Raw genomic sequence first — 24,000 nt, 5'->3', positions numbered from 1 at the left:
TTTTTGTTATTTAACTAAAATTTCAAAAAATAAATTATAAAAATTTCCGCATTTTCTTATTTAATTATTTTATATATAACTATTTTAAATATGTAAAAGTATTACAATAATTATTTATAAAATAATTAAATAATATAATTATTTTATACATTAATTTTTAAATATATAAAGTATTAAAATAGTTATTTATAAAATAATTAAAATATATAAAACTATATGGATTAACAAATCTGTATAGGTTCAATAAACTAAAAAAAAGCACAGAGTTACAACGGAACTCACGACGGCTTACGATGGTGATAGCGTGACGATGACGGACACAACAACAACCATAGACGGATTGGTGAAGATCAAGCATAGATTGAAGAAAAGAGGATGAGAGAATTTCAGAGGACAAAACTAAAAGAAGAAAATGGTGTAAGCGTGAATGGTGTGAGAGGAGAAACAGATTGAGAATTTGTATTTCACATTTTAAATGAGGGACAAATTTGGTTTTCATTTCGTATGCTGAGTGTAGAAGAAATTGGGCTAAAGCAGGAAAAAATTACAAAAATGTAAAATTAGATTCCAAAATGCATTCCTGTTTTGATTTTTGGAAAGTAAAAAAAAACATTATGAAAAATGTGTAGGAAGCAATAGTGGAACCATGATTTCCTAACCTTACCTAACCCAATTGTTAAGGGATTTTCTTCTTACACCCAACACCATTTCTTCTACACCCAACATTTTGAGTGGAAAACCAATTTTGTCCCTCCTTCATTGACACTTAAATGTGAAATACGAATTAAGAATCTGTCTGTTTGCACCATTCATTCATGCATTTTTTCATTTCTCCTCTCAAATTCTCTCATCTTCTTCTCTTCAATTTGTGGTTGTCTTCATCAATCCATGGTTCATCTTCATCAATCCGAGTGTTGTCGTCATTGGTGTTCGCTTTCGTTCCGCTATTGTCACTGTGAGTTCTGCTATCTGCGTTTTTTTTTGTATTGAACATATATGGATTGATAATCCATATGATCCAAACAGATTGTTAATCCGTTTGGTTCATACTGATTAGGCAAAAAAAAAATAAAATTTACTAATGACAATGCAACGCTACTTATGGTGGAGGAGAAGAGGAAACTCGCAGAGGATGACAAGGAACTGTTGGAGGAGAAATTAGGGAGGAACCACGAACAACAAACATACACCATGAAAAATACCAACACCAACTTAACAAAGGAAAAGTAAAAAAGGGCAAAGTTGGATGTAAAAGAAATTTGTCGGGTGTAGAAAGAATAACCCAATTGTTAAACTTGCAAGGCAGTTAGGCTTTGGCCGAATCCAATTCGAAAGGCTCAACCCAACCTGCAATCCGTGATTCACGGAAAAAGAGGGGAAAAAAACCGCCCATCAAATTTACCATTTCTACCCTCCATCTTCTCTAAAGTCTAACCCAAACAAATCTCAGCACACAAAACAAAACCCTAACTGCATTAAACCCTAACACACTCAGTTCCATCCATGGCGTCGCAAATGGCGATCCTCTTCCGCACGCGCACCCTCCTCTCTTCGAAACCCACCACCACCACCCTCATCAAAACCATAACCACATTCCCCTTCCTCTCACAAGAGCCCCAATTAGTGGACTCCACCCCACCACCTTCTTCCTCAACCACCCCTCTCCCTCCCAACCCCGCCTCCGGAAGCCCCCTCTACAACGAAAACTGGCGCAGCCCAATCCCGCCGCCACCGCCCGCTTCCTCCGCCGCCACCTCCCACGCGCTCGCCCCCGTGGGCTTCTACAACCGCGCCACGTCGGAAACATACGACCCCCGCGCCCTCCTCGACCTCTTCGGCGACTGGATGGCCTCGCAGCAGTGGCACGACGTCAAGTTCCTTTTCGAGGCCTGGGTCCGCTCCCTCGATAAGACGGGCAAACCAAACAAGCCCGATGTTAATCTGTTTAATCACTACCTCCGCGCCAACCTTATGCTCGGCGCCTCCGCCGCCGAGCTCCTCGACCTTGTCGCGCAGATGGCGGAGTTCGACGTCGCCCCCAACACCGCGTCGTTCAACCTCGTCCTCAAGGCCATGTGCCAGGCCAAGGAAACCCTCGCCGCTGACAAGCTCCTCCAACGGTTAGATCCATCGCCCATCGCTTCTCTGTTCTAAATTGAGAGGGAAAACGCTGCGTTTGATGAATGAAATTCAGAAACCCGTTTTTTGTGAGTGTGCTTGTGATGAGAGGAGTTGACCGTTGACTTGAAGAAGTTAGTTAAGTACTTAAGTATAGGAGACAGTGAGATGCTGATTTTAGATCAGTGGTGAAGTGCCTTTGCGATCTCGATTTAGAGGAGTTTTTAGATTCTAAATTTTGATTTTTTTTAGTCTTGTTTGGATAAACTTCTCTAGGTTAAATGAATTGAGCTTCTCTCATAGGTTAAAAATTAAAATTAACTTAATCCACTTAAATTTTATAAAAAGCTATAGCTCTCTCATTTTTTTTTTTTTTGGTGACTCATAGGAATTGAACTTAAGTAATTTATGGCAAAAGTTAATCAAAACAGAGCCTTAGTAGCCTGTGTCTGTCAAACCTAGAAGCAACATGAATGAAGTAGCTTTTGTGTGGGAGTTGTTTCCATACATTGTTTTCTGGAAATGAATGATAGGACCATTCTTGTTAGGAATACCTCATATCTTTGTGATGAATTTTTTTTTGAAAATAATGACGTCTGACATTGGTTGAATCTTTGTGTATACCCTTTTAAAGATCTGTTTGTTTTTATTAATTAAGAAAAGTCACCTGCATAATCCTATTACAAGTGTGTAGTATACTGTGCATGTTATATTAATTAGTTACTATGGGTTTGATTATAGGCAAGATTGTTGTTTTGTAATTGCTGGTAATACTGTTTACCAGGCAAGAGCTACTGGTGCTAGAAGAACGGTTAATGGTTTAACTAATATTACCTTAACATACTAACAACTAACATTTGTTGATAAAAAATTAAAAATGTTACCTTAACTAATTACTTAGTTAGTTAATTGTTATTGGGTTGAATTTTTTTGGTTAGGTATTCCTAAATTGTAACTGTTCCTTGATTTGTTTCTGTCTGTTGCCTGTTCTTTTTGATCTTGATGTAGAGGAGAGCCCACTCCTTTTTAAAGCCAAACTGTTAGGTGACACTAATTTAAAATTTTGAGTTTTGTGTCTAATTTCCAACTGATATGAGATTCTAGCTTCACTGTCAATGTCATATCCTTGCTTATATTATTGAACAGAAAGTTGAAATGCCAATAAGCATACAATGAGACAAACCACTGTCGAAATTACTCTAATTAGATTATACATGCCATTTGTTTGTATTTGTATGAGTAAATTGAGCACATTTGCTTCTTTATATATCTACCTTTGCTTTGTTATTATGATATAATCAGGATGCTGCAGTCAGGAAATGATGCTCTCCCTGATGATGAATCGTATGACTTAGTCATCGGAATGCTCTTTTCCATGGACCAGATTGACACTGCATTCAAATATATAGATTTAATTTTGAAATCTGGTAATGTGTTGTCAATGAAGGTTTTTATGAACTGTGCGGGCAGTTGTGTCAATAAGGGAAGGCTTGATACATTGGTGACAATAATTGAAAGGTGCAGGGTGAGTGATTAATTTTATTTATGCTTAATAAATTTTTCTGTACTAGGTTTACTAATAAGTTGATGATTCTTTTATTGATATTCTGAAATCACATTGGTGTTTCCAGGCATCAGATCAAAACAAAGCTCTTTGCCCCAACTGGGACTTGTGCAATTTTATTGTTGAAATTGCAACTCGGGAGGATAATAGCAAATTAGCTTTTTATGGCCTGGAGTTTATGGCTAAATGGATTGTAAAGGGTGAACGTCAAAGACCTCCTATATATATTTCTGTAGATGAAGGTTTAGTTCTGTCAGCTCTTTTGACTGCTGGTAGAACCTATAACACTGACCTGCTAGTGGCATCATGGGCTGTTTTGGATCGCTCATTGCGTAAAAAGAAAGCTCCTAATCCAGAGTCATATCTTGGAAAGATATACGCACATGCATCATTGGGGAATCTACAAAAGGCTTTTGGTACTCTGAATGAATATGAGTCAGCTTATGGGGACTCTGGTCAAGAAGCTGAAGACTTGTTCTGCCCATTTACTTCGTTACATCCATTGGTTGTGGCATGCTCCAAGAAGGGTTTTGAGACTCTAGATAATGTATATCTTTCTTTCTGTTGAAGAAAATAATTAATAGTACCTAGCCTTTAGGATTGTTACTAATCCAATCCTGTCATGATTTGTTACATATCCAATCCTGTCGTGATGTTTATATTTTTTATTTCCTTTACAAAGTTTTCCATTTGAAATAAATTGTGCAACTTTTCATTCTTAACATAATAAATATGTATTGTCCTAAATACATCTATTTAAAAAACTTCCATGTTGCTATGACATATGTTGCATTTATACTTTCTTTTTGCAACTGTTCACATGCATGCAACACAATAAATTTCCACCTTGATCTTTTTGGTTTTTAATAATGGCATATTCATTTGCAGCTTTGTCTAATCATGCTTTGTTCTATTTAGGTTTATTTTCAACTGGAGAATTTAAACCGTGCAGAGCCTCCTTATAAATCTGTAGCTGCACTAAACTGCGTCATTTTAGGATGTGCAAACATATGGGACCTTGATCGTGCTTACCAAACTTTTGAATCAATTGGATCTACTTTTGGGTTGATCCCTGATATTCATTCATACAATGGGTTGATATATGCCTTTGGGAAGCTCAAGAAGGTGATGATTCTTTCTCCCTACCCTCCTCTTTATGTATATCTTTTTGCCTATCTTCTCCTCTTCTTCCACTGCCCCCACCTTTTGAAAGTCTGCATTAGACTTTAAATCAGTTTTGCCTGAGCTTTGCATGCATGTCCCTATATATATAGGAGCCTTTTGAGGAATTTGTTTTACCCTTTTTATTTTTAAGACTCCTTCCAAATTGTCTCTGACATTTATTTATTTATTTATACCAAAATACCCTTAATTACCTTTCAATTTTTTTTGTCAATAAACAATAAATGTTGTAAATTATTTCTTGTATGAGGATCGGGGAAGATGACTAGCCTCAAACATTAATTAATTAGGTAGAGTGAGATGACAAGTCCCAATAATTTGAAGGGTATATTGTTAACAAATTTTATTTTTAATGCCACTAACTAAATTAATCAACTTTCTTAGTTCCCATGAATTAGTCAAAAACTTAAAATGGTCATATATGTAGTGACATATGTAGTACATAGTTGCCACTCAGTCTAGCTTTTCTTTGTCATTTCCATTGTTTGTGATTGCATAGGATGATAGGAAAGGATGCACATGCCTGGTTGGAAGCTGATGTTGTAGTGGGGGGGCACATTTCCTTTTGATTGTTCTTTTGCTGCTAAATTATTATGTACTGCAGCAAGTTTTGATGTGTCAAACAAAGAAAAACCCACTTATATCTTTAATTATCTTGTGGCAGACACATGAAGCTACAAGGGTGTTTGAGCACCTAGTGAGTTTGGGTCTGAAGTCTAATGCAAAATCATATTCTCTACTTGTTGATGCCCACCTCATTAACCGGGATGTCAAATCTGCTCTGGCAGTGATTGATGATATGGTAACTGCATTGTTCTTTTTTTTTCCCCTTAATTAAAAAATTAGTATATTTTGCCAGCAAAGGTAATTGATGTATATCAAACTCTTTGACAGAGAGCTGCTGGATATGAACCATCAAAAGAGATGCTAAAAAAGGTCAGACGGCGATGCACACGAGAAATGGACAATGAAAGTGATGCCAGAGTGCAATCACTGGCTAATTCCTTGAATTACCAATTGGGTTCAGAAAACCGACGGGACATTCTGTTTAATCTTAATTACAGTATGGGTTATGCTTGAATGGTGAGTTTTGACACTTGTAGATAATATTTTGGAAAATTTAGGGGGGGGGGGGGGGGGGGGGGTTTAAAAAAACGGAAAAAAAGGTTCTCTGTTTATTTTTCTTCCTGTTTTCACTTTTAGTTATGTCACCTTTGTCACTTTGTTTGCTGTTTAAAAATATCACTTTTTCTTTTATTGTTTTCACTATTTATTATACAAACTTTTGAAAATCGGAAACAGTGAAAATAATACGGTACTTTTGTAATTAAAAGTGAAAAAAAATAAAAACAAAAACAATTTTCTTAATTCAAACGGTCCTTTATTTTACACGAGTGAAAATATTTACTTTTGGAATGTAGTATCATTTGGTAAAGTCTTCTTTGGAGGATTTATCTTTCCTCTTGGATGATATCTTTGAAGTCGAATGCTGTTTAGTACTAAACCTACTTTTCATATTGGTATCTTTTTGTCTCTTTTATTGTTTTCACTATTTATTATACAAACTTTTGAAAATCGGAAACAGTGAAAATAATACGGTACTTTTGTAATTAAAAGTGAAAAAAAAAATAAAACAAAAACTATTTTCTTAATTCAAACGGTACTTTTGGAATGTAGTATATACATTTGGTTAAGTCTTATTTGGAGGATTTATCTTTCCTCTTGGATGATATCTTTGAAGTCGAATGCTGTTCAGTTTGATGTTCAAATGAATTATTTGAACTATTTGGCATATCTTTTTATTGCACCCATTTCCTAGGAATACCTCTGTATATTAGTGGATGCTGCTCAAGTTGGCGGGTCAGGATGATTCAAGAACATCTTCGCGCAATCTTTATTTTTGTATTTATGTGTTTATGAAGCGGGGAGGATGCTGATGATGGAATTAGCTTTCTTAGTGAAAACCCAAAGCAGTGAGTTTTTCATCAAAGTTGTTCGAAATAATAGTAAGATTGATCCAATTTTAGTAGAGGATAGAATCAAGATCGACACTTATCTCATGGTTCTTATTTTTTTTGTTCTGTTTTTTGGCACTGCCCATTCTTTACAATCTAATGTGGCAACGACTAGAAGCTGCAAGGATTTGGAAACTGCTTTTGTGGTGCTGTGGTTGTATTAAATTCTACTTCAAATAATGGTAAATCTTCCAATCGAGCGCACGTTTTAATCATTTGTAAAAGTTAGAGGTGTAAATGTCCATTTGTATATAGAATATGCTGTGTTTGGAAATATTCACTTAAACACTGAACTTGAGTCGTTTGGATGCTAATATTACTTAAAAAGGAGGGATGAAAGAAAATAAATAAGAGAAATAAGGTGAGAAATTGGGTGGAAAGAGGTTTTTTGGCCGAAGAGAAATAGGATTGTGGTACCAATTCCATTGATGCTATGCTTGTAGCAGTGGAGAGAGAATCAATTTCTTGGATGCAACACTTACAAGTTATAGAAGTGGAGAGAACGAAATGCAGGCTTGCACCAATGAAGAGTTTTACAAAAATTTGTTCCTTTTAGCATGGAAGAATTTATTGTGGGACCCATGGTTTTTTTTTCTTCTAAAACTTTCCTTCTCTGCTGCCTGACGAAACCACTGTCAATTTCTCACTTCTCTCTCCTCTATTTCTACTCAACCAAACCCACCTGTAGTTTTTTATTTTTACAAGAATAGTGTTTGCAAAATGTTTTATTCACTATGATGTAGTACTTATATGTATGAGTTTCTGCACAAGTTTGTTACATATTTGAATTTCAAAAGGAGCTAGTTATACATATTCTTAACGAATTTTCAAATTAAGCTGGTTGCACATCAGTTAAAAATTAACAACTTAAAAACCAAATTGATAATATTACAGTCTTAAGATTCAGGTATGATGAAAATTGAGATTCAACTATGATGAAAAACCAAATTGATAGGCAACTTACTGCACAAAACAAATATGCATGATGCCAAACTAGTCTCCACTACAACAAACTTCACTTTTACAGGCGATGCTTCTTCGGTTGATCAACATGACTATAGGCAAATTGTTGGATCTCTACAATACTTGTCAATCACACGCCTTGATATTGCATTTCCTGTCAACAAGGTTTCCCAATATGCATGGAACCATTCTTCACATGCAACCTACAAAAAGAGTTTTTCACTATCTAAAAGGGTCACTTGACTTCGGCCTGCATCTTTAACTTTCTTCTGATTTTCACCTTTGTGCATTTTGTGACTCTGATTGGGTTGGTGACTCAACTGATAGGAAGTCCACTACTGCCTACATTACTTACTTGGGTCCCAATGCCACCTCCTGGTCTTGTAAGAAGCAAATTGTTGCCAAGTCATCTACTAAGGCTGAATATCGGACTATTGCATCCACTACAACTAAACTTCTTTGGTTCTGTGAAGTTTTCAAAGAATTGCAATTGCCTTTGCATAATCCGCTACTCATATTCAGCAATGGTGCCACATATCTTTATGCCAATCCCATTTTTCATTCCAGCATGAAATATCTTACCATTGACTATCACTTTGTGTGTGATTAGTTGCAAATGAGGAACTCGAAGTGTCCCATGTGACATCAAGCCATCATCTAGCAAACTTGCTAACCAAATTATTGGAAACCTCGACACAATTTCTCAATATTTAAGATTGGTGTTGTTTCTTCCACCACCATCTTGTGGGGCGTGTTGGCATCATTGCTAAATCTTAATTTTAGTCTTTGTAACGGACCGTCATATTATCAATTTGGTTTTTCAATTGTTAATTTTATCTGATATGTACAACTAGCTTAATCTGAAATATTCATTATATGGTATGTACAACTAGCTCTTTTTGAAATTCAAAATTCAAATATGTAACAAGCTTGTGCAACAACTCATGTATACATATTTCTATTCGTAGATTATTAGAAATCCATTATATGGTTTTGCATCAGAGTGAATAAAACGTATTGGAAATTTCGTTCTATGAAAATAATTATATGTAGCGCATATTTCTATTCGTTGATTATTATCTATTATCAAAATGTTTTATTAAATATTAAATTGATAAGTTTAAGGATTTTTTTTAAAATAAATATTAATTAGATTATAAATGAGTTAAACAAGTCAAGATCAAACTTTCATTTTTTTTTTCAACAAGTTAAGTCCAATCTTTTAGTTAGACTCTTTAAATAAATGAGTCAAGCTAAAGTTATTATTTGTTTTTCACAAGTCAAACTTAAAATCTAATATTCAACCTGACTCAACGCGTTTACACCCTCATATGCACGAATCACATGCTAAATGGACCATTCTCATGTTGCAGCTAATATACCTAACTCTAATTGTAATACCCCAAAATATATAACTATAATATAATATTAATAATAGCAAGTAACGTTTATGCGACCTCCATTTATGTTCGAAAACGAGGAGTTTTTTTTTCCCATCACAAACACTAGATACATAAAGATTTAAAATGCAATGTTATAAAATACCTAAAGTTGGCCTCTTCTAATAAGATACAAATTTCGAAGTGATAGAGTTGCCACTGGTAACACATTGGAAAATCCTAGCAAGCTTCTATTGTGCCACGTTGATGTCAATTGCTGCTATATCTAATAGGGTGGGGGAAGCACACACAAACAAGTAGGAAGGTATGTATCTACCTAAAGCATCATGTGGTAACAAAGCAAACAAGGGAACCTAATAATTAATATGGCATACAATCACCATAGAAATTAACCAATCCACGCAAGTATATCAAATTACAGATGATATTCACATGCAACGGATGGATACACAAATGCTGACTCGTGATTAGACACGCTGGATGATGGCTTTCCAACAATAGAGTAGCATAATCTGGAGTTCTTACTCCATCGAGCCATGCATGCTAATTTATATCAATATCAATTTGCAGGAAGTTCCTGCACGTAATCCTTACTTTCAATCAGCCATTTGGGATTTGAAATGTTAGTCACTTAATAAATTTTAAGAGTGGAATTTACCCTAAACAGAATAGCTTACCTTTTAATGTATTTTTAAGTTTTATGAAATTCTCACTATACACTCCATTTTCCTTGATTTATTTTATTAAGTAATTAAAACTTATTATTATTAATAAGCATTAAAATCTTCCTCACTCGTGAAGAATATTTGAGAAAATTTATGTCTATGATTAAGCCATTATAAAGTTTTAGTAGGTACGTTATTTTAAATTAAAAAATGATTAAGTGTTTCACATTCTTTATTTCTCATGGATTCAATATATACACGTTTATCACTTGTAGCATGTAATTAATTCTCCCATTACTAATTTATTATTATTATTATTCTCACTATGATATATAACTTAATTATTTCCGTTCAGCTACTTGTGAACCTTCTGGTACTGCCTTATTCAATGTTTGTTCAATTACTCTTTTACCGGTAAATCCAATATAAGCATTTGGTTCGGCGATAATGATATCCCCAACATGCCAAAACGATAATGATATCCCCCAACATGCCAAAACTAGCTAGTCACCCCCCGGTGGGAGTGGGAGATGATGTAAGTATGGATACAGAGAAATAAACTTTTATTTGATAATCATATAAAGCAGAAGGAGTGTAATAAGAAAGAAGTATAAATATCAATGAGAACTAGCAACACCATTTGAGAATGCATGTATCAGCTTAAGCAAAGTTATTCTAAATTAAGCAATAATCTCAAATTTGAATTTTGGATATGTAAATTGTGTTAAATATTCAAAATAAGAGTTTTGCTCCCCACAATTTTTTTAACTAATAACACGTTTTTTAACATATTACTAATAACAATTACCTTCATACTTCTGTTTCCTGTCTATGGGTTATATATATTTATTGAATCGTGCTCATATTACACTTGCTTTTGGGCTTTGCTCGATCCATTTTTTTTTCAATCAGCCATATTTGTTGCATATTTGCTCTATATGTGGCTATTGTTAATTAAGTTAATCCATTTAACAAGTATGAAAAAACTACTCATTGGGACCTTGAGGTTATTTCTGTTTGGTAGAATTTTGGAGGGGAGAGATTGCATGTTAGGTGCAATCTTCTTGTCAGGAGACAGCACGATTTCTAAACCATTGTTGAATGTTTTGTGTACTATTTAGGAGTATATAGGAAACACAAACATCTTAAGCAAAATAAATCCAAACATAATGAACGAAGGAATGAAGATGCTTATAAGGGTAAATGTAAATTGTTCATTGCTTAACTGACCATTTTACTTAAAACAGAGAGAAGGTAATAAGAAAAAAGTTTGAAGGAAAAAAAAAGGGTGCAGATCTTCTAGCTTTGGTAAAGATATTAAGAGAGCATAAGAATTATGAAATGGCCACCAACCACAGTCCCTATTGTCCGGGTCCAAATCCATTGCTAGAAAATGTCCTCTTTGAGAGTACCTTAGATTTCTGACTATTGAATCACATCAATGCTGCAAAAGTAATGTCAAAATAAGAAACCTTGTTTATTATAAACAGTGACTAAAGAAAAAAAATGCAATATTTTTTGTAATTATTTGAAAAAATAATGAGAAAAAAATTTCAAACTAGACAGACCCTAAGTCATTTTACATATACAAAGAATTTACTTATTTTCTACAAAGAATAAAATGGCTTTGTGCAAATTTCTGAAGAAAATCATGTATGCATAGCCAAAACTTATAATGCACACACCTCAGGCTCAGAAGGTTTGGTTTCTTCAGCTTTTATGCTGTCCTCACCTGCATGAGAGCATCAACATTTTAGCTTATAAACCAAATAACAAGAAACATAATTATGCAGTTAATTAAGAGTGACTCAGCTGAAGACAACCAGTCTTGGAACAATGACATTGTTCTTCATGATAATCAACCCAAGAGCATGCAATTTTTTTTCATTTTCCATTCATCCTAATTTGATTGTTTCACAAGGTGGAGGGGGACAAAGTGAGTGGAAGATAACAGTTGCAATGATATTGTACAAACTATACATAATCACTTCTGTCTCTAGGACATCATTATTCAGCAACATATGGTGCAATATTTATTGCTTTCCCTATGCAAAACTCAAATGCATCTTATATCAAGTGTCAATCATTCTCACCTCCATCCTCAGGCAAATCAGAGGTCCAGAGAGTCAGGTTGTCTCTCAACAGCTGCATGATCAAAGTGCTGTCCTTGTATGACTCTTCACTCAGGGTGTCCAACTCCGCAATTGCCTCATCAAAAGCTTGCTTAGCCAAATGGCAGGCCCTGTAAGTTTCAGTAATGATATTCAGACAAGAGCTAGCAACAAAAACAATTAAATGGATCCATGCAGAATGAGAGAACCAGTAACTTACCTTTCAGGAGAGTTCATTATCTCATAATAAAAGACAGAGAAATTGAGTGCAAGTCCAAGACGGATTGGATGTGTTGATGGAAGATCTGTGTTTGCAGTGGCTGAAGCAGCCTGATAATTAAAACATTAGTGAAAATCAAATGACGGTATAGTGTATAATATAAATAATTTATGAGCTAGTTCAGTGCTAAAACACAAGATCAAACAGACAAACACGTACCTCGTATCCTTTCAGTGACTGTTCAGCTGCCTCTTTCCTTTCTTGGTCAGTCTTGAACTCAGCAAGATACCGAAAATAATCACCTTTCCTGGATCAAAAGAAGAATAAAGGAAATCAGGGATATCAAAGAAAAGTATGTGGTAACCAACAAGAGATGTTGTACAACATTAATGTTGAGAAGAGTATAAAACACAAATCCAATGACTCATTCATAGCACTGGAGTCCCTATAGAACCAAGAACAACTCAAGCAAAGAGTGTTCTACCCACTGTATGGAAAAACAGTACATGGGGCACACAAAAATAAGTAATCAAATCATCATATTCATACAGATTCTATGCTTTACCAGATCCGTACTAATACCTTTCTTTTAGCCTTTAACCAGAAAATGCAATTATATCTACTCAAGGGAAGAAAATACTCAAAAAAGAATATGGAGATAAAGGTAATTGCTGAAAGAACAAGGAAAGGAATTGAATTCATCAAGCAAGTAGCACAGCAAGGTAGCAACATGACTCACATCTTATAGTAGAAAACACTAGCTTCTGCTGATGCGGAAGAAGGAATCAAATGCTGGTCTATAATAGTCAGAATGTCCCCACAAATTTTGGAGAGTTCCTCCTCAACTTTTTGGCAGTAACTCTTGATCAGTTTAACATTGTGCTCATTTCCCTTAGACTCTTCCTTCTGCTCAATTGAGGACATGATGCGCCAAGAGGCCCTTCGTGCACCAATCACATTTTTGTATCCCACTGAGAGGAGGTTCCTTTCTTCCACAGTTAGATCAAGATCAAGTTTTGCTACTTTCTTCATACACTCAACCATTTCTGCATAATAAACATTAAGTTTCAGAGCACAGATCAAAATATTATCTATTTGTATTTTGTAAACAGTTCATAGCACAGATTACTGGCATGCACTATGCATTATGCAACAATTAAGCTCACAATGTAGATTCTGAGCATAAAACAGACTTTGTCTAACCAGGTCAAAAATCAGACAAAATTAACTAAACAACACTTAAAAAAAAATTAATCAGGCAAGAAGTTGACACTCAAAAGGTAAAAGAAATAAAAAGAAGTGTATTCATATCTTCCCCCTGCCATCAAAAGAGTAGCAATGTAAATAGTTTATCAAATAGAGGTAGACAGGTTCAAGATCCAAGAAAAAAGGACAGTATTTCATTCTTTATGATTCACTGCGAGACAAAACAAAACATAAATTAAAAAGTCTTCCCCATTGGCCCCATGACAACACATTGGTAATCCGTATTCAGTTTTGAAACTTAGGGCACATTTGATTCTCTTCTCACTTTTTGAATATAAAAACTATTTTCTAAAACAATTTCACATTACTCGTCAATCAATTTCTCATCCAAAATCTAATAAGTTTTGAAAATTGTTCCCAAAATAAGTGCTTAAAAAACCAAAATCAGAAACAGCATGGAGATGTTTTCTCATTTTCTTCTATTTTCATCATGTTCAATCTCTCCTTCAATTCCACACTGTTTTTTCTTTGCCTTACACCACCCTCCACCAAATCTGAGCAATCTTATCTAGTTACACTGTGGAAACTAAAAACAAATTTTGAGAATAAAAATCAAACATACCCCTAGTTGTTCCCCCCTTTTAATTTTTTTCCAGACAAAACATCAAATCCAACAATTAACATGTCAAATCCACTACAATGCCACAATAAAAAAACAATTACAACATAAATCTAATCAACAAATTACAAATCAACAAAAATAAGGGGGGTCACACGGAAAACGATCTAATCCACAAACTAATCCATAAAAAAATCAAAACCCACATCTCAAAATCAAATCTTTTACATATCCATCCACATCCCCAACCAATCCAATCCAAAAAAAAACCACCAGAAAACAATCCAACAAACAGATCCAGACCAATGCCAGCATCAAAAACACAAACCCCATCAAGAAAAACATTAAAAAAAACAACACATTAAAAAACAAAAACAAAAAAACTCAGATTATAAGAAAAAAAAAAGCGTAAGTGTAACAAGACCTTCGTATCTCTCGGCCTGCTCGGCAAGCTTGGCCAAGTAAACCTGGGTCTCTCTCTCTTTCTCGGCGGACATGGTTGCAGAGAGAGATCACAAAGCGACGAACGAGAAGAAAGAACAAACAACCAAAAAAAGAAACACAAAAGGGGGCGAAGAAAAAATAGATGAAGGGAAACAACAAACAACGACGCAATGAAGGAAGAAAAATAGAAATGAGTGGAGTGATTATATAGTTAAAGATGCGAGCATGTTGTGGGGGTCAAAGGGAGACCGAAATCTCAACCGTTTGATCTCGTAGTTTGAAAGAGGAAGCGCGCAAATCGTGATCGACTCAGAGAAGAGAACAATGCTTATCTGTAATTTTTGCTATTATATTTATTTATTGTAGGATTGTCTTGTTGTAGGGTGTTCGCAGTGGTTTGGTTTACTGTATAGAAAAAAAATCATGCAAATTAAACATAAAATAAAAATATAATTTGATTCAGTTGAATTTAAACTTAATATTAAATTTAAATGAAACAAAATTAGTTTTTACAGTTTTGTTTGCTTTGGTGATTTTTTTTATTTTTTTAATCATTACTATAATTTAAAATTTTCTATTAACAAAAACATATATAATTTTATTTTAAAATGATATTATTAAATTTTTTGTAATATAATAATAATTTGTGTATCACTTGATATGTAATATTATTTTTTAAAAATATTAGTATATCTTTTTTTAATACATGAAAGTAAAATATGTAATTTTCTTATTATTAATTACTACACTAAAAATCAATATAATTATAATATACAGTTTATTCAGTTTGATTCGATTTTTTATAACAAGAATAAAAAACCAAACCAAACTATAAAAAATTTGCAGTTTTTTAGATTTAGTTATTTTTGTGGTTTTTGGTTTAGGTGGTTTTCAATATTTTTGAGATCGGTTTAGTGATATACAAATAATTTGGTTCACTTTTTAACATTTTTAACTTTTTAAGATATATTTCTAACTTGTCTAATAATTTTTGTATGATTTTTATATTGTCTAAATTTTTTATTTTTGATTATAAAAATATTTACATGATTTTATCAAACATTGTCAAAAAAGAAAAAAAAAAGGTGTTTTTCTAGTCCTTTAAAGTAATTTTTTTAAGTTCTTTAAAGATTTTTTCTTTAGTCTCTACTATCAAGTTAAAATGCTAGTTTTGCTTCAAATTACTTACCACAAAGTCAGAAAAAGAGAAAGTTTCTATTATGGTCTCATTTCCTTTGTTGGTTTTATACATCTTTTTTTTGATATAGTCTCATTGAAAAAAGAAAACATGTTTCTATTTCTATTGTTCTTCGAGGAGTGCTAGAAAGATACTTCTCCTAATACACTCTCTTATTGATTAAAATTTAGGCAAAATTATATTTTTGGTCCCCATAATTATCTTCAATTTCGATTTTAGTCTCCCTTTAAATTTATTCACGAATTTAGTTCTCCAGTTATGTCAAATCTTGTAAATGTGGTCTCCAAGTCCAAATTTGAATGTTGACTGTCACAAAACAACGTTGACTGTCACGTGTCACATTCTGATTGGACGATGAATGAAAAAATGTTAGAGTTGACTCTTGGGCACACCTTTTCATGTCTAGTCAGAACGTAACACATGCCAGTCAACATTTTTTTGTGACAGTCAATGTTCAAATCTGGGCTTGGGGACCATATTTACAAGATTTGACATAACTGGGGGACTAAATTCGTGAATAAATTTAAAGAGGGACTAAAATCGAAATTAGAGACAACTAGGGGGACCAAAAATGCAATTTTGCCTAAAATTATTGAAAACTATAAAATTATGAGAGAAAGTCATTGAATGAGACTCGAGACTCACTAAATTTTGTGATTTCTAATCAATTTCAACTAATAGAAGAATGTATGTTCAAAATAATGTGTTAGAGAATGTGTTCCTAACATTTCTCTTGTTCTTGCTAGTGTTTCTTACTTAAAGTTGCCATATCACTAATTCTATACTATTTATTGTTGTGTAGAATCATTTTTAAAGTTTCTTACTCAAGAGTTTTGACAGTAAAATTGAGTGATAAATGGTAAGAATGGTGAGGATATCAAAGGAAAAAAACCAATTAAGACAAGCGACTAAAACATATTTTGAGGGAAAACATGTAAGAAAGTGATTGTGTGAGAATTTTATTTTTCTAACTCAATGTTTGTAATACTTTAATCACGGGTGAGTGATAAGGAGGTTGATCTCAAGTTGTATATGAAGGTTGTTCAAGAACAATTCAAGGCTCTAAATGCAAAATTTGATGATTTGCAATCTACTTCCAAGTCTAAGGTACCTCTTATAGAAATCATGATAAGGAAGAAGAAGAGGAGCATTATAATGAAATCACTAGAAGGAGAAGAAAAGGTGAATCAAGAAAAAGATGATCATTTAGGAAATATTCAAATGACAATCCCATTATTCCAAAGTAAAAATTATCCTTAACTATATTTAGAGTGGGAGAGAAAAATTAAACATGTGTTTGACTATCATGGTTTGTTAGAGGAGGAGAAAATAAAATAGTGATTTCTAAATCATTGATTATCATAGCATTTGGTGGGATCTATTTGTAAGTAATAGGCTTAGATATGGGAAAAACCTTTTTGTACATGGAAAGAAATGAAGACTACCATGAGAAGGAGATTTATATCAAGTCAAAGAATTTTGCACAAAAAATTACAAAGGTTCTCTTTTGTTCACAATGAGCATGAAATTATTCATTTGTCTACAAAGCAAGTCTTTGAAGACCAAATAAAGACAAGAAAAGAAAGAGAGTGTGAGAAATCAAAAGAAAAAGATAGAGAAGAAAAAGAGTTGAGGAAAATAAGTTGAAAGAAAAGGAGATAAAAAAGAAAGAATTGAGCGAAAAAGATTAAGGAAGGGAATAATAATTTTGTTTATAGTTTAACTCATTGTTTAATTATGATGAGCTTCTTTTGAAAGAAATTGAAGAAGTTCTTTCAAATAAGGAATGTGAAGTTTTATATTCTAAACCTTTGTTTATAGGTGATGATAATCTTTTGAAGAACTTAAAGAACTGATTTTAAAGGAGGAATGCAACACATATAATGAAAATAAACTTGAGCTTTCAAAAATGCAAAAGCCTCAAGGCTTAAAGGACCAAAATGATTCTATTTTTTGTGGTTGTGACAAGTTCTTTAAGATGGCACAATTCATTGGTTGGCATAATATAAGTGATTAAACTTATGAACTTTTTTTTCATGGTAAGTATCAAGTAAATGTTACTTTTATGGTAAATGACTTATCTTTGTTTGATGCATATGCTAAACTTGATTCGTGGACGAATCACTTTGAAGAGGAAGGGAATGATATGATCTTGTCAAGATCCAATTATTTCAAATATAATTTGCAATGGTTGGAAGACTCATTAATAAAAGTAGAAGCTAAAAGAAGCAAAAAAAATTTTCAAAGCTTAATCATGGAGGTGTAAGCTAAAGAAGATTTAGCTAAACTAGAGTTTAATCTAAAAATTGTCTCATATCTACCATTTAAGGATTATTTTAATAAACATAAAGACAATAATTTAGAGAGAAAATGAGTCCAACACTTTAATACGCAAAATGCATATGTGAGTTGGAGTTTATTTGGATGAATTACTTAATTATTTTTAGGGTGAATACTTAATTAAGTTCATTTTGTTAATTTCATACTTAATTTTGGGGGACTAAATTTAAATGTCTTTTCATCTTTTTCTATATCAAATTTTAATATTTTTAGGCTTCCTAAACCATTATGATGGTTAGTGGAAAGTAATTTTTGGTGGAAAATAAATGCTTAGCGGAAAACTTAGTAGGAAGTAATTGTTACTAGACAATTAATACCCGATAGGAATACACTGCTACATGTACTTCAAGGGATGTTATGCTTAGCCTATAAATAAGAATCTCTTCTAAGATTTCAAGACAAAATTTGTATTTCCATTCATTGTAATTGGAGAAAAAAATTATCCCAAATTAATAGCAATTTTAATTTTTTAATGTAACATTAATTACTTTTTTCCACTTATATTACTTATAATATTAATGGTGAATAACAAAATCCATAAATAAATTAATGATGATATAAGGTTAATTTTATCAAAATATTACCGTTTATTGTTTTTTTTATATGTGCAAAACAACTTAAAACGGCTATTCTTTTGGGACAAAGGGATTAGACTAATCAAATTTAATGTTTCTCTATTGAGAGCGTCCACTTTGTTCTACACCCGACAAACCACGGTTAGGGTGAAGTTTCTCTTTATTTTTTTTATACCCATTTTTAAGACAATCCATAACTAGATTCATATTATTACTTCCCACTAACTATATTTATATTTATCAATATTATTATTGTTATTAGGCATAATTATGTTTTTAGTCTCTCAAATTAGGAGAAAGAAGTCTATTTTTTAGTTCTTCAAATAAAATTTCACACTTTTTAGTCCCTTAAATTCAAAAATTGCTTTTTTTAGTCTCTCTGCCAAAATATGAAGGACTAAAAATATAATTTTTATTTGAGGGAAGAGATTAAAAAAATATTTATTAAATTTGAAGGACTAAAAAATAAAAAAATTTGGAGAAATAAAAAACTTCCTAATCGACTAAAAATTTAATTAAGCCTTTGTTATTTAACTCTAAAATTTGTTTATCAATAGTGAATATATAAATTTAATATTTGTTTATATTAAATGTTACACTGCAATGCAATTATATCTTTTACTCATGAATTGTAATTAATTTATTCAATCGAAATGTTATTTTTAAAATAATTAGGTTCTTTCATATTTTCAATAAAATATTAATAAAAATGATTTAATATTTGACTATTACAAACATGAAAAATTATAGTTATCCTTGTTATTATGATAATTGACAATTATGAATGAAAAAGATTTATTATTATAACTTTTTTAAAAATATTTGATTTTAATAAAATAAAATAATAAACATTAAGCATATTTCCGTCTCAAAACTAATTATTGATAAGAAAAATTTAATAGTATATTATTATTATTATTATTATAAATCTATAATAGTATTTAAGATTTATAAAAATAAAAACTAGTCATTAGTGAAAAATAAAATAAAATATAAATAATTGTTACCTTGTCACCTCAAATCTTCTTTCTTTGCAGAAGCTATAGATTCCTAACAAGTAAAAAGAATAAGAGACACAAAATAGTGGAGTTCAAAGCTTAGAAGCCCGCTTCCACCGTTAGACCCTATTCATTCGCTCTTTTCTTGCATTCCATTTCATTCCAACTCTACACACATTGTCACAGAAACTAAATAGTCTTTTCTTTTTTTTTATGTCAACAACCACAGCTACACCACTAAAGCAACATCTTTTTTTTTTTCTTCATGTTGCTATTATGTTGAGATAATAGGAAACGTGGATCTCCTTGTTTCTAATCTCAATTGGGTTTTGACACAATGTTTATCTATGCAGCTAGTAATCACTCATCACATCTCGGTTTGGTAATTTCAATGAATGGTGAATTGTGCTATTAATGTCATCTTAAAAACTTTTCATTTGTGGAGGTTCATGTTGTATTGTTTGTGTATGATCATACCCTTCTTCATTGTCTTTGTAGTTTGTACAATTTCTCTTAAGACATTGCAAAGTTAACCATGGTTTATGATTGTGCCAAATAGGGGAGTGAAGTGCTGAAATAGTAATTTTGAGTACTATAACAATGGCTGAGAGAATTGGTGCTTCTTCCCTCAAGGTTGTTTCTAGAAAGTCATTGCTTTTCTTCTTCATAATGACATCTGTTCTGTTCATCATGTCTTGGTTCTTTGTTCTCCGATCCACGAGTCGTCCTCATTTCATTGACCATAACTTGTTGCCCAATTCAAAGCTTTTCTCTACCTTAGATGGTTCAAAGTCTCATATGCAGAAGCAAAATGTTGAATCTTCGTTTGGGAACCGAGCGATTCTTGTGGATAGTGAAGATGTAGAAGAGGCAAGTGAGACAAAAGCTCGTAATGGGAAGGAAAAACTAGTGAAACATGATGGAAAGAAATGCAACAGAAATGATGAGGTTGTTCTCAAGGTTTTCATGTATGATTTACCTCCAGAGTTCCATTTTGGACTCTTGGATTGGAAACCAAGTGGGAATAGTGTGTGGCCTGATGTTAGAACTAATATACCTGGTTACCCTGGGGGTTTGAATTTGCAACATAGTATAGAGTTTTGGCTTACATTGGATATTCTTGCTTCAGAATTTCCCCAAGCCTCTAAGGCTAGGACTGTAATCCGAGTTCAAAACTCTAGTGAAGCCGATATTATATTTGTGCCATTCTTTTCATCTTTGAGCTATAACCGCTACTCGAAAAGTAAACCGCATGTAAAGAAAAGCAAGAACAAGATACTGCAAGAAAAGTTAGTGACGTATTTGATGGCTCAAGAGGAATGGAAGAGATCAGGAGGAAAGGATCATTTGATTTTAGCACACCATCCCAACAGTATGTTGGATGCAAGAATGAAGTTGTGGCCTGCTACATTCATTCTTTCAGACTTTGGGAGGTATCCTCCAAATATAGCTAATGTTGAAAAGGATGTGATTGCACCTTATAAACATTTAATCAGTTCCTATGTCAATGACAACTCCAACTTTGATAGCCGACCGACATTGTTGTACTTCCAAGGGGCAATATATAGAAAAGATGTATGGCCTTCATGCTCTTTATTAATATCTTGGTTGTTTTGGCTTTTCAGAAAAGATAGTTCTGCATTGACATCTAGAATTCATTTAAGTTAGCGAACAATTTACTTCTCTATTACAATTAAACAGTGTTTAAGGGGGCTAATGGTGTCCCTATTCTGTAAGAGTCACTGGATATGTATCTTATATAGCAATCTTTGACGATTTCGCATACATTCATGAGGGTCTGCTACATTCCCTCTAGGCTATTCAGACATAACAATATAGAGTCAATAATGAAGGAATCCTATCAGCTAAATTAGAGTATTTATGTGGCTCAACGAGTCTGAAATTGGTGAAATTTGAGCCCTTGAGTTTCTGTATACACTGGTTGGTTGAATACCAGGTTCTTGTCATGTAATATGTTCTATTACATGTTTCTTTGCTTCTCCATGCTTCCAACATATATGCTAATGACCATATCTTTGCTTAACTAAGTTTTAAGTACAGTAGGAGGAACTTTTCTGAAGAATATCTTTCTTTGGGAATTATGGTGAAATATCAAGTAAATTTTATGTACAAGTATTGGTCTGATGCAATATTAATTTCCAGAGGAGAAATTTCTTGTCTAAAATATAAAAAAATGATGTTTTGATCATGTTAGTTACAAAATCTTATGCAATTGTTTGATAAAGTTAACTGTCTGAAAGAATTATAAGACGGAGTGTTGTGAAGTCAAAATGATATCCACTTTATTATTGTCTGGCGTCTTATTCTGTTGCAATTTTTGTTCTCAATAATCTAAATTGTACATATGTTTTGTAATTTAGGGGGTAAGAAATGGAACAAACCAACCTATTGTTTTGGAGATGGTATTTTGTTTCTGAGACAACAGTTGTCACATGCTACTGTGCATTCTTGTTTACTTCCTAAACACACCAAGAAAAGAGTTGATTTTTTTTTTTATCATGCTTGTTACATACCTAGACTTATTTCTTTTGAGATTTGATTTTTCCCAATTACCCTCAGTTACTACACAAATGAACCATATCTCCTAGCAGGATTATGGATTCATGTTTATAAATGCTCCGTGTCCATCTTATTTATAGCTCAATCTAAATTGGAATCACATGGCGTCTCTTGTGTGCCTATACAGTTCTTTATATTCAAAATTTTGCAAATTCACCATTTATTTCCTTCTACCAATAAGTAGTTGGTCCGAGTAGTATTGAATTCGATTCTCTTAAGCAAGGTTTCGGATTCGAACTTTATAGATAAAAAAAACGTGATTGAGAGGAAAAACTTTATCAAAGGTGATCAGTTAGATTCCCAATAGAGATTAATTATCGGCAAAACTGGTAGATTGTACCATTTATTTCCTTCTCTTGCTTACATAATATAAATTATGCTTCGAAAATGAATTCTGCATATCTTGACTTTCTTTTCCTTGTGATCAGGGAGGTTTAGCGCGGCAAGAGCTATTCTATCTTCTGAAAGATGAAAAGGATGTGCATTTTTCCTTTGGAAGCATTGGGAAAGATGGAATCAAGAAAGCAACAGAAGGCATGCGTGCTTCCAAGTTCTGCCTCAACATAGCCGGTGACACCCCTTCATCGAACCGATTGTTCGATGCCATTGCTAGTCACTGTGTCCCTGTCATCATCAGTGACAAAATTGAGCTACCATATGAAGATGTCATTGATTACTCTGAGTTCTGCATATTTGTTCGTACTAGTGATGCCATCAAAGAAAAGTTTCTAATAAACTTCATCAGGGGTATTGCCAAAGAAGAGTGGACCCGAATGTGGAACAAGTTGAAAGAGGTTGAACATTTCTTTGAATTTCACTTCCCTTCTAAGGAAAATGATGCTGTCCAAATGATTTGGCAAGCTGTTGCACGTAAGGTTCCTGCTATGAGATTAAAGCTAAATAGGTTTGAGAGGTTTTCTAGGTCCCCTCCAAGTACGGACGAAGGACTAAGATCAATACCTGTTCCAAAGAATTTTTGGTGAAAATGGTACTATTGATCTGGATATGAAAAATGTCAGTTTTATTTTTATTTACATTTGGAATTGTGAGAACATTTCTTATATATTGATATTGACATTTTAACATTTTTTTCTTATTATAAAGTTCTCACTTCTGATTTTGATACTGACGTTATTGTATTGCTCTTACCAAAAGATTTTTAATAGGAAAGATGTTCATTTCTAGTTGGGGTATATGATGAAGATTTCTTTTATGTATCATTTGTTCAAGTAACCAGTGAGTCATATGTGCACAAGATTGATCCAATTATAAATGAGATCTAAAATAAATATTAAAAAAATGTTTTTATTTAAAATGAAAAAATTATATATTGAATCATTTACCAAGATATGTGATATTTCTTTTAATAAATATAATCTATTTTGCTTTATAAAAATTAAAAACAAATGTTTTTTTATTAGTCGACCTAAAGTATGAACTTTAATTATTTTATCTTAGGACTGATCTGAGTGACTGTGCATTTGCACGGTTGTATTTGTCTTTAAACATATTTTAAAAAAAACTTATATATTTATTCGTTTAAAAAATAAATAATAGAGTATATGTTTATATTTTATTTTGTGAGACAAAACCAAACATTATAACAATATAGAAAAAATCTACTTATATTTACAAACAAAAGATTTTAAATATAAAATTATACTTCACTTGCAGTCTACTATGGTGGGAGAGTAGAACTTGCCTCGTACAGGGACATGCAGTGGAGTGTGACGGTGCCAAAAAATAAAAGAAAATTAATCTGAACCGTTAATTTAAAAATGAATATATATCACCATCTAAGA

The 24,000-nt window shown here is 32.8% G+C and overlaps 3 protein-coding genes across 4 annotated transcripts; 2 read left to right on the top strand and 1 right to left on the bottom strand.

The window, feature by feature from the left end:
• Window positions 1–1,324: 1,324 nt before the first annotated feature.
• On the top strand, window positions 1,325–7,076 carry LOC100784647 (pentatricopeptide repeat-containing protein At1g26460, mitochondrial). Of its 2 annotated transcripts, XR_003266500.2 has the most exons (8): window positions 1,325–2,120; window positions 3,421–3,643; window positions 3,750–4,229; window positions 4,601–4,807; window positions 5,529–5,666; window positions 5,759–5,947; window positions 6,684–6,837; window positions 6,995–7,076. XR_003266500.2 is itself a non-coding variant. In XM_003516309.5 (7 exons), the coding sequence occupies exons 1-6, from the start codon at window positions 1,504–1,506 to the stop codon at window positions 5,942–5,944; spliced, it is 1,851 nt and encodes a 616-aa protein (XP_003516357.1). In that variant the 5' UTR covers window positions 1,325–1,503; the 3' UTR covers window positions 5,945–5,947; window positions 6,684–7,076. The 2 variants fall into 2 exon arrangements, 1 of the variants encoding a protein (XP_003516357.1); XM_003516309.5 differs by having other exon boundaries at window positions 6,684–7,076.
• A 3,914-nt stretch (window positions 7,077–10,990) lies between these two features.
• SGF14e (14-3-3 protein SGF14e) lies at window positions 10,991–14,676 on the bottom strand. Its single transcript, NM_001251494.2, has 7 exons — window positions 14,488–14,676; window positions 12,978–13,284; window positions 12,458–12,545; window positions 12,239–12,348; window positions 12,001–12,149; window positions 11,593–11,639; window positions 10,991–11,351 (listed from the first exon to the last, which is right to left on the bottom strand). The coding sequence occupies exons 1-7, from the start codon at window positions 14,558–14,560 to the stop codon at window positions 11,346–11,348; spliced, it is 780 nt and encodes a 259-aa protein (NP_001238423.1). The 5' UTR covers window positions 14,561–14,676; the 3' UTR covers window positions 10,991–11,345.
• A 5,542-nt stretch (window positions 14,677–20,218) lies between these two features.
• On the top strand, window positions 20,219–23,181 carry LOC100811377 (probable arabinosyltransferase ARAD1). Its single transcript, XM_003517784.3, has 2 exons — window positions 20,219–21,193; window positions 22,627–23,181. The coding sequence occupies exons 1-2, from the start codon at window positions 20,219–20,221 to the stop codon at window positions 23,179–23,181; spliced, it is 1,530 nt and encodes a 509-aa protein (XP_003517832.1).
• The last annotated feature ends 819 nt before the right edge of the window (window positions 23,182–24,000 follow it).

Source organism: Glycine max, chromosome 1 (genome assembly GCF_000004515.6).
Source record: "Glycine max cultivar Williams 82 chromosome 1, Glycine_max_v4.0, whole genome shotgun sequence".
Taxonomy (NCBI): domain Eukaryota; kingdom Viridiplantae; phylum Streptophyta; class Magnoliopsida; order Fabales; family Fabaceae; genus Glycine; species Glycine max.
This window is presented reverse-complemented; position numbering and strand designations above follow the sequence as displayed.

Coding starts and splice junctions, on each gene's coding strand:
- LOC100784647 (XM_003516309.5), top strand. CDS start 1,504: ATGGCGTCGCAAATGGCGATCCTCTTCCGCACGCGCACCCTCCTCTCT. Junction 2,121..3,420: donor GCTGACAAGCTCCTCCAACG/GTTAGATCCATC, acceptor TGATATAATCAG/GATGCTGCAGTCAGGAAATG. Junction 3,644..3,749: donor CAATAATTGAAAGGTGCAGG/GTGAGTGATTAA, acceptor TGGTGTTTCCAG/GCATCAGATCAAAACAAAGC.
- SGF14e (NM_001251494.2), bottom strand. CDS start 14,560: ATGTCCGCCGAGAAAGAGAGAGAGACCCAGGTTTACTTGGCCAAGCTT. Junction 13,285..14,487: donor GCAGGCCGAGAGATACGAAG/GTCTTGTTACAC, acceptor TTTATTATGCAG/AAATGGTTGAGTGTATGAAG. Junction 11,640..12,000: donor TGATTTGCCTGAGGATGGAG/GTGAGAATGATT, acceptor GCTCTCATGCAG/GTGAGGACAGCATAAAAGCT.
- LOC100811377 (XM_003517784.3), top strand. CDS start 20,219: ATGGCTGAGAGAATTGGTGCTTCTTCCCTCAAGGTTGTTTCTAGAAAG. Junction 21,194..22,626: donor GGGCAATATATAGAAAAGAT/GTATGGCCTTCA, acceptor CCTTGTGATCAG/GGAGGTTTAGCGCGGCAAGA.